This window comes from Natrix helvetica (assembly GCF_964273705.1).
Source record: "Natrix helvetica genome assembly, chromosome: 6".
NCBI classification, from domain to species: domain Eukaryota; kingdom Metazoa; phylum Chordata; class Lepidosauria; order Squamata; family Natricidae; genus Natrix; species Natrix helvetica.
In genome coordinates this window covers 25,213,626-25,227,860 of record NC_138553.1, presented here as the reverse complement: position 1 = coordinate 25,227,860, position 14,235 = coordinate 25,213,626, and the positions used below count along the sequence as shown (strand labels likewise).

General features: G+C 37.0%; 1 protein-coding gene across 4 annotated transcripts in view; it reads right to left on the bottom strand.

The window, feature by feature from the left end:
• Positions 1 to 14,235, bottom strand: part of ABTB3 (ankyrin repeat and BTB domain containing 3) — a 215,843-nt gene that overhangs the window by 17,279 nt on the left and 184,329 nt on the right. For 2 of the 4 annotated variants that reach the window (XM_081958354.1, XM_081958357.1), the window contains exons 6-11: positions 14,046 to 14,135; positions 9,738 to 9,839; positions 6,073 to 6,166; positions 5,837 to 5,972; positions 3,566 to 3,604; positions 3,017 to 3,237 (exon numbers count right to left, since the gene is read on the bottom strand). In XM_081958354.1, the coding sequence (XP_081814480.1) occupies positions 3,017 to 3,237; positions 3,566 to 3,604; positions 5,837 to 5,972; positions 6,073 to 6,166; positions 9,738 to 9,839; positions 14,046 to 14,135 (682 nt within the window). Of the gene's footprint in view, positions 1 to 3,016; positions 3,238 to 3,565; positions 3,605 to 5,827; positions 5,973 to 6,072; positions 6,167 to 9,737; positions 9,840 to 14,045; positions 14,136 to 14,235 lie in introns of all 4 variants that reach the window. The other 2 variants (XM_081958355.1, XM_081958356.1) reach the window with 2 other exon arrangements.

The window sequence follows — 14,235 nt, the reverse complement described above, 5'->3', positions numbered from 1 at the left end:
TTGGTTGTGTGGTTGTATCATGATTGGTAGATTGGTGCTGGCTGTGTGTCGGTTGTTGTTTCGTGTTCTAACGGCCTGGATGGTGGGTGGGGCTCGTTTGTTGACTAGGGCTGGTTTCCAGATGTCTGGTAGGCGGGAGGTATTGTCATGTTTATTCATGTTGTGGGGGTGTTTCTCTATTTTGATAGCTTCCATAATTATTCTCTTGTTGAAGTGTTCAGTTTTGGAGATTAAGCTGGTTCCTTCAAAATTAATTTCATATCCTGTAACTGGAAAAGGGAGGAAGATTTTTCTTTTTTTCTTACTGCGTTCTTGTGTTCTGCAATGTGTGCATTTATTCTCCTGTTCATTTGTTCTATGTATGTTGCAGGGCAGATTTTGCATAGTATTTCGTAGACTCCTTGGTTTTCTAGCTGGATTTTGGGGTTTCTTAAGATGTTGGCTATTTTTTGGTCAGTATTGAAGGCTGTCTTGATACTGTGTTTGTGGAGAATTTTGCTGATTTCATCTGTGGTGCCTTTGATGTAAGGGAGCAGGGCGATGCCATTGTCCTGTTCTGTGTCTCAGTTTTTGAGGGGAGTCTCCCTTTGGATTACATTGGTAATTGTTTTTCTTTGGAATCCGTTGGGGATTAATACGTTTGTGAGAGTGTGTAATTCAGTTTTCTGGTGGTCTTTGTCGGCTAGGCGTTTGGTTCTAGAGATGAGGGTCTTAGCTACAGAGTTGATCTGTGCAGCGTGGTGATGGGATTTTGCATTTAAGTAGCGGTTGGTGTGTATTTTTTCCTGGTAGATGGTGTGTCCTAGGGAGCTATTGGGTTTTTTGTAGATTAGGACGTCCAGAAAGGGAAGTTGGTTGTTTGCTTCTATTTCCATGGTAAATTGTATTTTGGGGTGTAGGCTGTTGAGATCCGTTGGAGATTAACGGATTACAAAGAAAAACAATTACCAACCTAATTGTTGAACTTAGAACTAAGGAGAAATTTCCTGACAGTTAGAACATTTAATCAGTGGAACAACTTGCCTCCAGAAGTTGTGAATGCTCCAACACTGGCAGTTTTTAAGAAGAGATTGGACAACCATTTGCCTAAAATGGTATAGAGTTTCCTTCCTGAGCAGGGAGTTGGATTAGAAGACCTCCAAGTTTCCTTCCAATCTGTTATTCTATTCTATTTCTATTCCTATTCCGTTCCATTCTGTTCTATTTTGGTGGGATGTCACAGTTCGGAATTCCAAATGATCAAGGTTCCAAATGGCATCATGATCCTCCCCATTTTAAGAACCTTCCTTCTGACAAATAGGAGGAACCCCAGAATCAGCAACAGCAGAACTAGAATAACATTTCAGGCAGGACTAAAGGTGCAGAGCTCCATTTTCCTTTCTGCTACCAGTTTCCTGTTCACCGAAATAACTCATGAATTCAACTCTCTAATAGAAATTCTGAGATGCTGATATTCAGAAAGCTGATTTTAGACCAGCATCCGCAGCATGTTCTCTGATGATAATAAGAGAAGATGTTTAATGTTGATCTTCTTTTGACCTATTCAGTATTCAGTGCAAAAATAACTGTAATTTATGTTAGGCATGCAATTTAGGGTACTTATTGAGGCTTTGGATAATGTATGCATTTAACAAATCCTATATATGGATATTTCTGAATTGCTCATATATCGTTTCTTTTGAAAAAAGCATTGCTCTGAAAATGGGCATATACTATTTTTCTTCCTACCAGCTGTCTTCTTTGTATTTCTGAGACATATGCAGCATCTGTTTTTGTCCAAGCATCCAGCCTGCCCATTCAAGCTTTTCGTTTTTTCATAAGCAGTTCCTAGTCAATTTCATTTTTAGGGTTAAAATCGGCTTCTTTGCTCTTCAAAAATGAACTGGGTTGAACCAGAATTGCTACTTGTGGAAAGAGTCTACACTGTAAAGTATCCTCCCTTCCAGAAATTTACTACCTACTAAGCACCCCAGTTTGTCATCTGTTAGGATAGGCTGGGGCATTTGCTCAAAAGAAGGATGCTATGTAGTACTACTGAAACCAGTATGATCTTTTTCAAAAATATGCATGCCTGTTTGGTTTAAAATACTTTTAATTAGGGAAGGGTTGAGTAGCTAGAAGCCCTTCATATGCTGCTGAGCTACAATCTACGGGATACACAACCAACATGGTGAAGAAAGCTGGGAGGTGTAGTTCAGTGACCTATTGAGGACCACAATTCTTTACTCGATTTATTAATGGGACTGGTGGCACAGTGGTTAGAATGTAGTACTGCAGGCCACTTCTGTTGTCTGCCGGCTGCCAGCAATTTGGCAGTTTGAATCTCCCAAGGCTCAAGGTTGACTCAGCCTTCCATCCTTCCGAGGTTGCTAAAATGAGGAGTCAGATTGTTGGGGGCAATATGCTGACTCTGTAAACCACTTAGAGAAGGCTGTAAAGCACTGTGAAGCGGTATGTAAGTCTAAGTGCTATTGCTATTGCCATTAAATTCATTTGATTTCTGTCTTTTCAGAAAATAAATGTCAGGGCAAGCCAAAACCTATTGTGATTATTTCCAGATGTACAGATTTCAAACCAGAGAACCAGCAGCTCTATTTGAGCTGAAAGTTTTGGGGGGCAGAGAGAAGAAATTAGCAGTCTAGATCAACTCCTTTATCTACTGGGTGGGACCGAACGCCTTCCCCCTTGCCATGGTCATGATTGTAAAAATGTTCCCAGCCACTCTTGGATTCTTGGCCAAGAGCAAAATGTATTTCACTTCGGCTCGCAACATTATAAATATTTACAAATTTATGGAATGGGCACTGTACTTTTTCTCATATAATAAATCCATAATAATTAAAAATACTTGTTTTGAATTTCCAGCATGCCTAGACACGTTTATCAGTTGCCTGATTTCTGTTTTGACAAGAATCCAGGAGCAGTCAAAAACTGTCAGTTCAAGAGACAAGGGTCTCTTACATTAAACCATTTCTCTGAAGAATCATTTCTCATGAGAGAGGAAACCCAAACTGACCTATACTCCTGATGTCAATGGTTACATCCACATAACCATGTTCAGCGCTGTGATACATTGCCTCTTTCAGAGCTTTGAGTCTGGCCTTGCTGTTGCGGCTTGCACATAAAGGAGCAGGCGTGCTGTCTGCTAAGTCAGTTCCTTCAGCCAATATCTCCTCCAGGGACAAGATATCACTCTTCTCCTTCTCGGGTTGAGCAAGAAGCTTACGAAACACATTCCTGTCAATCACACACCAAAAGACAGAAAAGGGAAGGGCAGAGGCCACCATATGGGAATTGTTAACAGTGAAACAGAAGACAACTAGCCATCTGGCTAATACTAATTCTGCTTCATTCATCCAACAAGATCTATTAAACAAAGTATTTTCTTTTCTTGGTACATGAGGCTGTAGTAGCAAGTCAAAAATTCAAAAAAAAACCTATCCTGTCCATCAACAGGCTTTCATCCAAAGGCCATTAATGTTCAATGGAGCTGCTCCCAATGAACAAATAATTAGAAACAAGCAATGAAACCCAGCATGTAACCTCTCCCTTACCTCCCACCTACCTGATACGCTTACATCTTGCTAGCTGCACATGTTCAGTCCTGTGGGGGATAGAATAAGCAATGTATCCGAAGCAAGTGGGCTGAGTGTATGTATCTCTGTGTTTGTTTAGACGGGAGGAAGGTGTTTATTTTGCTATCTGCAATACTGTGTCTATTGTGCTGTGCAATAAGAGGAGAAAACATTTGATACCTCTGATAATTGCAATTCAGAATTCTCCAGGTTATGACAGGCATAAGCTAAATGTCTCATAGCTCATAGCAACTGAGTTCTACAATGAGTTCTTTATTCAATATCTGGCTGACTTGATTTATGACAGATGTATCAAGTGGAAGACTGAGCTGGCCCCAGATCTAACCTTTTCTCCATCCAAACTTCAGGTGAGATATGATTTCCCAATTTGAATAGAATCCATCCCATTCATCCATCCATCTTTATTTCTTTAATGGAAATATAAATCTATTTGCAAAAGAATTCTGGGGTTGTTGAAATTATGAGAGTTGTGATTGATCTTATCTGGATGGAATTAATCATTGGAAGGTAATGCTAAGCTATCTATATCCCAATTGAGTAGGTGTCCAAGTGCATTCCATTCAAAGGAACATACATCCCTATAGTTATATTAGTATAAATTTCTATGTAAATCTCTATAGTTATATTAAATCTACATAAATATCTATAAGGATATTACTCATAAATCTCTATAAGGATATTACTATAACTAATGACCTTTTAAATTTATAGTCAATTGAAATAAGTTACTGGATTTCTTTCAAAGGTAAAGGATATAAGGGCATAATAGAAAAAGATCTTGGTAAATTAAAAACATTAGAAGTGGTGGCAAAGACAACTTTCAATCCTTTGACAGTTGACTTTCAATGGGTGCTTTTTTTTTTGCACGTTCATTTCATGTATTTTCTTGGCCCTAATACAGAAAAGTTAACCTTTCCTCTCTAATTCTACACATGATTATTTATAATACAATGACTGCACCATCAAGGGATGATTGATAAGGGTACAGAAGATGTCTGGGTTTAGCAGCACAGACAGAAATTCTGTATGACTTAATGGCATTTTAGACACCTCATTCACTAAGCGCTTAGTAACAAGGTGATTTACAATGATGTGTTTGTGCCTTTCTGATTCATATATACTGTACATATGCTTATTCTCTGCCTTAAACCTGTCTTATTTTCTCACAAGCCGCCTCTTATTTTTTTCCCTTTTGTTACTAGCCTAATGGTTCATTAGTTCTGTATACTGCCAGGGAAATAAAATTGGCAGCTCTGTTGTTTTTCCTTGTGATTCCACCAGATCTTTATGCTGAAGAACATCTGGAATATCTATTTCTCAAACAAACCTTGTATCTCATATTCCTTTCCTGATGTTTTACATAAGTTGTACATCCATGAACTAGGACTATATTTGAGACTTCTCTCTACAGCAATGGTCCTGACTCCAGAAATACTTCTGTCTTTGCCTTTCATTGAAATCTCATTGAAAGGTGCTTCTGCAAGTCTGTTTCAATTGATAGAGCAGCTGAGTTATAAAGCTAAAACAAATATCAAGTGATGGAAAATTATGTTCATCAAGATTTGTTTGTCTCGTAACCCGTCAGCCCGACACAAGTTGCAGTCTGTTAAAATCTGGACAGCTAAACAGGCCTGTCCTAAATAGATCCTGCTTTGAGATGGCCTACAAGTCAATTTTGTCTTTGTCCCCAGTCTGATAGCCTCAGAATTGATATCAAAATAAAACAAGAGTGAGCAGCCAAATTTGGGTGGGGGGGGGCTGTATTTGATTTGTAGATAATGTAAGCAGCAAAATTAATACCTTACATTTAAAAAAACTGATCTTGCCCCTCAAACCTCCCCCAAATGGGACATGTAATCTGATTTGGCAAGAAGATTAAAGGGCAAAATAGATATTTTAAGCATTTGCCAGGACAATAATATTTTTCCTGACTCTACCCTACCCTGATTTTTAACTTGCTTTAATACCAACATCCAGCTTGTAACTTGTTGCCTGCATCTCAGCAGTGTTTTTTCCTGCATTATTACTGTTATATATACTGCCTCTTTATTTTTGTTTAGTTTTCATGGACAATAGCAAATAGAATGTATTCTTTACCTATTTTGTTAAAAATAATTTTAAAAACCGACTGTAAATGTATATGCGAATGAATATTAATGTACAAGAATTGCAGGTCAAATGCTTTAAGCATCCCATTCAAACAGTGTTTTATCACTTAACTAAAAGCATACCAAATATACCTGTGTCCATGTGCAGCAGCCTGGCTGAAGGAGTTCATATCACCTTGTGGAGTCATGGAAATTCCATTCCTGTACATTGTTCCAATCATAGGATCAGCACCTCGCTCCAAAAGCAGACTAACTAGTTCAAAATTTCCTACAAATGAGCAACAATGAAAGCCTTTTTTAAAAGCCTGCTTCTTATTCTCTTCAATCAAACAACATTAACTAAGATATTATGATAAGATAATCCTTACCAGCAGCTGCTGCCAGTTGCAAGGGTGTTTCTGAATAGTTTTCCTCACCATGTTCCAAAGAACCTTCTACTTTGGCTCCTGCATCCAGTAGTAGCTACAAAAGAAATCCATTGTTTGTTTGTTTTTTAAAAAAAAAATTCTACACAAGAACTAAAATGCTCATCCAACACAGAAGAGCAATCTTCTTCAACCCACTGCTGAGATCCATTCTATTGCAAGCCCCATCATTCTGAGCCAGAATCTGCTTCCCAAAACCTGTGCAAGCTAAAGCAGATGCCTGCTGAAAAATACATAAATACTAGCTATCGCAAATGGGATGCAAAAATCCAGATGACCAACAGACAACCAACAAAGTGATGTAGTTCTTTGCCACCACTCAGTGCATACTCCAGCCTAGATCTGGTAACAGCAAATTAATAAGTAGAGATGTCCAAGGTTAAGGGCGATCAAATTAGGAGCCAGGCCACAAAACAAGATGTTTGTCATCTTTAGTTGCCACCAAGAAAGCATTAAATATCAAGGGAAAAGGTGATAAGAACAGCTGAGTTTTAATGCTGTGTGTCAAATGAATTGTAGAATCCTACACGCGCATGCAGTTATCCAACTTGTTTGCAGTTTCCCCCCACTCCCTTTTTATTTGTACCATTGCTGAGACAGGACTACTGCACACCAGTACATTTGCAATATTTTGGTGCTAGAAGAGTAAAGACATAGTCATTCCAAATAATGGCCTTTAAAGGATCAGCCCTTTTCTTTTCCACCCAAAATGTCCCAAACACTGAATGGTCAATTCCCCGCTTTTTCTTATGACTGCCTTCTTAATCCACCAATTTGATTTATATTTGCTTCAGCAGATTGGCTTCCCAAGAGTTTTCTGTTGTGTTTTCACAGTGAAGGTAAAGTCGATGGACAACTGCCCTTCTTGACGGTTCTTAGGAACTGCAGCTCAGCTATACATCTTCTGTTTTCACCTAGCCTAATACTCCACTGTCACACAACAAGTGGAATTTTATGTTACGAGAAACCGAAAAGATTTCAGAATGACATATTCTTCAGAGATTGGGGATGTTTGGAAGGGACTGTACATTAAAGCAAATACCAAAGGTGAGAAGTTCAAGGATTTCAGAGGTAGAACATCCTTAGTGTCTCTAAATCTTGGAAGGAGAAGACACATGAGGATTCTATCATGAAAATAAACAGTAATTTGCAATACAACCACAAATTACCCTAAAGTGGTTTGAGAAAGCAACATACCAAATGGTAGCAACTGAACATTCTTTTCACCACCACAGAAATGTCAGCTCAGATTATGATGATAGTGGAAAGATTGAGGGAACTAAATATGTTTAGGCTTGAGGTGGGGGGGGGGGGAACCAGCTGAAGAATATGACAGCACTCTGCAAAAACCTGAAATGGTATCATAGATGTAGGGCACCATATATCCTCTACCATTGCAACTTTAATCCATTCAAAACAATCCAAAGATTCAGAAATATAACTATCCAGTCTAAAACCAATCTTCTGCTTATATTCTTATTGGGGCGGATGCCAAAGGAATTATTCACCCATTCCATGTTGTTGTTGCCAAAGGAACTGTCCCATCCCAACAACTCTGATTTAATAGAAGAACCTATTTGTAGCTTAGGGTTGAACTGTGGGGTCCTTGGTGCTCTCTGAACTTGTTTTCTTACAGATGTTTCATTATCCAACTAGGTAACATCATCAGTATTAGAAGAGGATAGGGTTTGCTCCTTATTTATATAACCCACAACCTGGTCTTTCCAATACTAGTTTCACAATCTATAACATTTCAAGGATTCAACAAAAGCAACATTTCAACAAACAATGGGTTTAGTTTGTTGTAGACTAAGGTATGCTAATTATTACCATTATATCATATATACATTGATGTACATTATCTATCATAGGTAAAGACCTCTAACTTGTAAATGTAACCATTTTTAAATGGATAATGTCCATTTCTTTATTTCAGTAGTCTTGTGCTGGATTTAAATCACTTGAGTAGGAGCCATGAATGCACAATGTGCTTGACACTTCATTGTTAAAGGAATCCTGTTATTGAAAGAGAGAGCAGTAATAAACGGGAGTGAAGAGTGATCAGTCATAAGCATCTTATCATGGTCTTGCAGTTGGCCTTCCTTGTCGGTTCCATCAAAAACAGCACTGCCATTAGGCAATGTGAGACAACAGATGCTGAGAAGTAGCAGATGTTCTGCTTGAACTTGAATTCCATTCTCTCCTATTAGAGGCTAGAATGATTTTGTATTCAGATGCAGTTGAGGGCACTAGATTGCTGTCTTCCAATGAGATGGAAGACACTGTTCTGTCACCAACAATGAAGTAATGCCAGTTGCTGGTTCAATTCATTCTATATGTGCAAAAGCGGTGAAAAGCATAACTGTCCACTGCTTCAGTATTTATTGTGTTCTAAATTACAAAAAAAATACAGGAAAACAAGAAAGGCTGAAAAATATCTAGAATGCAGACCACTGACCTTTATATAATGCCACACTGATATTTAACCTACAAATAATGTAAGAACTTTCTTCCTGGATCTCGCTAATAGAAAGTAACCAATAACATACTATTTTCAGTTTCAGAAAGCAGGATATCATAGAGTTTATTAAGTTTCGAGTTTATTAAATTTATAAACCGCCCCCTCTCCCCGCAGGGACTCGGGGCGGTGTACAGACAGTACCTATATCAAAACAACAAACACAACACGAAAAACCCGGACAAACAACGTAAACATACAGTCTGTATATTAGCCCAAACTAATTTATAGTTAAAAACAATCTAAAACCAATTAAAACCCCAAAATTTAAAATTTAAAAAGCCATCCAGGGAGGTCAGTAATAAATGTTACTTATGAGTTTTATTTTGCTTCTCTCCAAATTAGAGATAAAGCAAACTTCCTTTCCAATTTTTCTAATAGCCACTGATAAACTTATCCTCTATGAAATTGTCATCACTTTAAATGTCTTAGGAACTTGGAGCTGGAATTGATAGCCATGAGTATCATTAATTAATGAATCTGTTCTATATAGCATGAAGAAATTATAAAGTTTTAATCAATGAAACTCATTGGAGACCCAAAACCACTCTATGTGGTCCTTAAACTCCTACCGTATTATTCTTTCTATTTCTATTTATTGTTTTATGTCTATTCTTTTTGGCTGTGGTTTTTTAACACAAGGTTGGACAAAAGGAGGAAAAGAAAGGAAGCTTTCTTTTATAATATATTATAATGTGACATGATAATATATTATTAAATAATAAATAAATGGATACATCAAACATATGGTTAAAATTATTCAAAAGTGCCAATAGGATATTATTGGTATGATTTCTTTTTTAATTGCCCTACTTACAATTCACAATGATTTAGCCCTTAATATCATGCAAATTTCTCAGAGTTAATTCTGGCTATCCGGTGAGGATTACTTCCTAATAGGTATACTTAAGATTGCAGCTTATACTTGTAGTTGTATATAATAGAGTTATTATATATCTACAGAGCAAAGAAAGAAGTAGCAAAAATAAATAAATATGAAAATGGCTGCCAAGTGTGGAATGATTGCCAATTAAAAGCTAACCATGAGAAATAAACTATGAGATGGAGCAAAAGGGAAATACAGTAATACCTGGACTACAGGAATATGTCCATGCAACACAGCAAATGTCAGGGCGGTCCAATGACGGGTCTCAGGATGGACGGATGGATATTTATGAGGAGTATTGACAACCTATAAACAGATAAAGTAGGTTTCTTTTATATGTGACTCTTCAGCAAAAGCCATTGTATGTGTAATCAAAACAAACTTGCCAGAATGCTTGGCACGTTAAGGTATAGAGAAAAAAAAGAAAGCATGCAAAAGAAACTCTTTAAAAAAATCCTTTAAAAAAAAAACACTGGAAGTTTTTAAGAAGATGTTGGATGTTGGATAACCATTTGTCTGAAGTGGTGAAGGACCTCCAAGGTCCCTTCCAACTCTGTTATTGTATTCTATTCTAATATGATGCTGAAACAATTCCATGAGAACATATTGTTGGGGTGGGGGAAGTGTCATGATCCATACAATCTATAATTTTTTTCTTGCTCTGCTGCCATCCCAAACAACAGAGTCGACTTCAGGAGATTTAGATTAAGTTTAGAATCTTGAATTAACCGTCCCAATTCTTTTTCTGAAATCTTCGCTATTTCACTGCTGACGGGAAAACACTCTGATATCTTTTACTATCTAGTCAATCATCAGTTGTAAACTTGTCAAACACAGCACTGTACTAGCTTTAATTGATTATTTGTTAGAACACGTAAAAAAGAATGCCTACAAATGTCAGCTTCACATAGGAACAGTCTCATGCTAGGCTACTTAAGAGAGTTTTAAGGTTAGACCAGTAAATTAAATAGACACCATAATATTTAGTGTCTATATATTGGAAATTAGTTCTCACATGAAATTCTCACCAGTTCAAAATGAAAACATTTAAATAATAGTAGCAGAAATAATGTATGTTATCTGCACTTCAGTCTATTCCAAGACAAGAAGTAACATCATAATGCAGAGGTATCTGAAATTCCGAATAGACAAATTGCTGTATCTCATTAAGACATAAAAAAGCTATAAATTGCTACATCTTAAATCTCACAATTTTAGAAACCCTAATCCACAACCAACCAACCAAAACATATAAAAACCTTTTATCATATAATACACAGCCCAGGTTTTAAAAATAGAACTTTGACTTCATGCAATAATATTCATTGAACTTTCCTGCATATCAATAAAGAGATAGTCCAATTTAAAAAAAACTAGGTAGCACTGTCTTCTTTATTAAAATATATTTTTGACTGCATTCCAGATTTATTTTTTCAAATTCTGATTTTGCCACCTTGTAACTTCATACCATGTGAACAAAGATTAAAATTATACATCTATTCTATCACTTTCCAAATCCCACATGTTCCAGAATAACCTTGAGGGAGTGACTGGCCCAAAGGCACCCAGCTGGTTTTCATGCCTAAGGTAGGACTAGAATTCACAGTTCCTGGTTTCTAGCCTGGTGCCTTAACTATTAGATCAAACTGGCTCTTTTTCTTCTCTCTTTCAGAATCCACTGTCTCTTTTTTGGTACAAATAAAGAAGACTTTATAACTAGTACTTAGTATCACCCAGCTCTAGGATTTTTGTCCCTTCTTTTATAACTAGCCCTAAGGAAACACAAATGCCCCCTCAATCCCTTCTATGATATAGTTTGCTAATAAGCATTTGATGGCTTGAAGGTTACAAATGAATGTTGACCTATTACAGATATCCCACCACAGTCAATGACAAGGTTTTTTTTATATCAACATGCTGCTTCAGCATAGATTGCAATGCAACACTATAGGAAGTTTGAAAGGTGATGGTTTTCAGATTGCTATAGCAATTTTTCACACTAGAGAAAATCTTGTCTATTTTTAAAAGGCACTCTTCTTCCTATCCCAATTTGACTCCATTTCCCAATGAAGCATTCCTCCCAGAGACTCTGTTGTGCAAACATCATGAAAAACCAATTTTAAGTATTTCAACAAATGCCAAACCAGATTGCATCAATTTTCAATCGCTAACAAATCAAAGACATTTATCAGAGCAACAGGAAAGTCCAGTACTGGGTCTATTTTAGAATTTTGTGGCTACATTTACCTTATCTTAATCTATCCCAATTCTCCATCAAAATTTCTGCAAGTAGCAAAACATGATTTACAACAAAGAATGATTAAATCATCTTCAACAACCTTTTCCTCCATTCTCCTCTGCTTTTCAGTATCCTCTTGTATGATGGAAATTATGTTTACACCCTATTTAGTTATCTTCAATTGGCTCTCAATATATATATTACTTTAATATGGAGATAGTCACTTGTCTACAATGGTTCACAAAGTTTGTGAAGCCATCAAAGATTAATAAATCTCCCATTATTAAGTCTTGCTGTTTTCACTGCACTATCAGCAATAGAAAGCATAATATTTTCCCTGAAACAAGCTACTATTCATTCATTGTATTGTGGGTAGCCTTAAGCAAACTAAAAAGTAAACAAAAACGCTGCATCATGTTTTTCATCCTGGACCAATAATTCTGGACTTTTAGACATATAAATCTTACAAAGAACTGATTCTGCAAGATTTGTCCCAAATTATATCCTGTAAATGTAATCAAGAGTTCTATAAGTACAATGGTGGGCAACTCAGATAAAGGAAAAGTAATTACGTTATCAGTACATCTTCATATGGTTTTCTTTTTATTATATTACCAAAGAGCCTTGTGAACAAGGACACAAAAATATTAGATTGTAAAAAAGATCACTGTTCTACAGTATGCAGCAAAAGAGACAAAAATATGATTGCAAAAGAAAGAGCATCTCAGTTCAGCTGGATGTTGAAAAGAGGCTGAATAGTGTGCCCTTTTCCCACATATCGACCTTCCTCCTACTCCTCTTCTTCACGTCCTCTTTTACTGCTTCAGGTGCTGAGGAAATAAAATATTCTTGTTCTTGCCCTTCTGACAGCCTCAATCTTTGTTAATTGATGTTGTTATAGTGTGTCTTTGATGTTGTTTCTCCATCTTTTTTTCTTCTCTACCTCATATTCTTTGACCATCTCCCCTTTCTGTATATGTCTTGTATGGCATGGAATCCGATGACCGCCTCTCCAGGTGATCAAACCACTTTATTTGCTGTTTTTCTATGTAGCTTAAGATTGGTTCTATGCAAATTCTTTCTCTTCTGGCAGTTTTCTTCAAACGTACAGCAGGGATGAATATGCTTTGTACGAGATGCTTGTCTATTGTTTATTCTTCTTTGTTCTTTATTGACTGACTGCCCGGCTAGTTCAGTCAACTCTCTGCCTGCATTAAATGTCATAGTTTTGTTGACTGATTTACTGATATATAAGCCACCTTTTGTTCAGGAGCTCAAAGTGGGTTTAAGCCACTTTAAGCCAGGGTTTAAATACAAGTCTATAGGAAAGAAATGTGTATACCAGACCATATACATGCAGCTATTACTCTATAAAAATATTGATGCAGACAAATTCTGTACTTTGTCACCACAGTTCCACCAGCAAGATTTTTGTTGGCTTACTTCTTAGTGAACTGATCAAGCTTAAAATTTCTAGACTTAAAATTTCAATGAAGCACCCAGTTAAAGAGAAGGATAATCTAAAGCCCAAATTAGGTTGGATTGATTTGCATAGCATGCTAAGATGCAAGGTGACTTGTTTGGTTTTGGCTTACAATAAAACTATCAAAAAATCTTGGTAGATGATAGTGCAGTAAATTTAAAACATTAAATTAAATGGATGAATCTAGTCATGTTTAACAAATCAGGCACTACAATGTTAAGATCGTTAAATAATAATACTGATAATATGAAGTGATATATTTGGAAGATAACATAGAGCAGTGGTTCTCAACCTTTTCTTCACCATAGACCCCCTTAAAATCCACCTTTGTGGCCACAGACCATGTCCAAAGACCCCCCAAGACTTAACTCAAGATTTAAATCATAGCATTTCTTAAAGTCTTCGCAGACGCCCTGTGATGACATCATGGACCCCGAGGGATCCATAGACCACAGGTGGAAAACTACTGCGATAGAGGCCTGGGTTTAGCACCAGGAAGTACTAGGCCTTGATGTCTTTGTTGGATAAGCATTGCTGTTTTGCTCAATAACCTTTGGCTTTCAAGGATTCTATTTTTCATTCCTGTATGCAGAAACCATTATTAAAGAGAGGGAGTGCTACATGCATCAGAAGGTAAAAATGTTCCTGAAAGATGGTTAAAAAAAAGATTAAATCTGGATTTGACATTTTAGCTGTTCTAACAAAGTCATGCAGCATTTTAAAACATGAGTGCCCTTGTCTTTGGCTTCCTGCCTTCCCAGAACAGATGCAATCATAAGAATAGTCTCACCTCAGCATTTAGATCTGCTCCAGCATCCAGTAACATCTGGACCATGGCCTCATCACCCCGCACACAAGCATACATCAATGGAGTCATACCCTGTGTGGACAGCAGTATTCATAATCATTTATTTATAGTCTTTGATTTATGATCTTTCATTCAGGGTCACAAGGTGATGTCTTAGTGACCAGACCAGGGC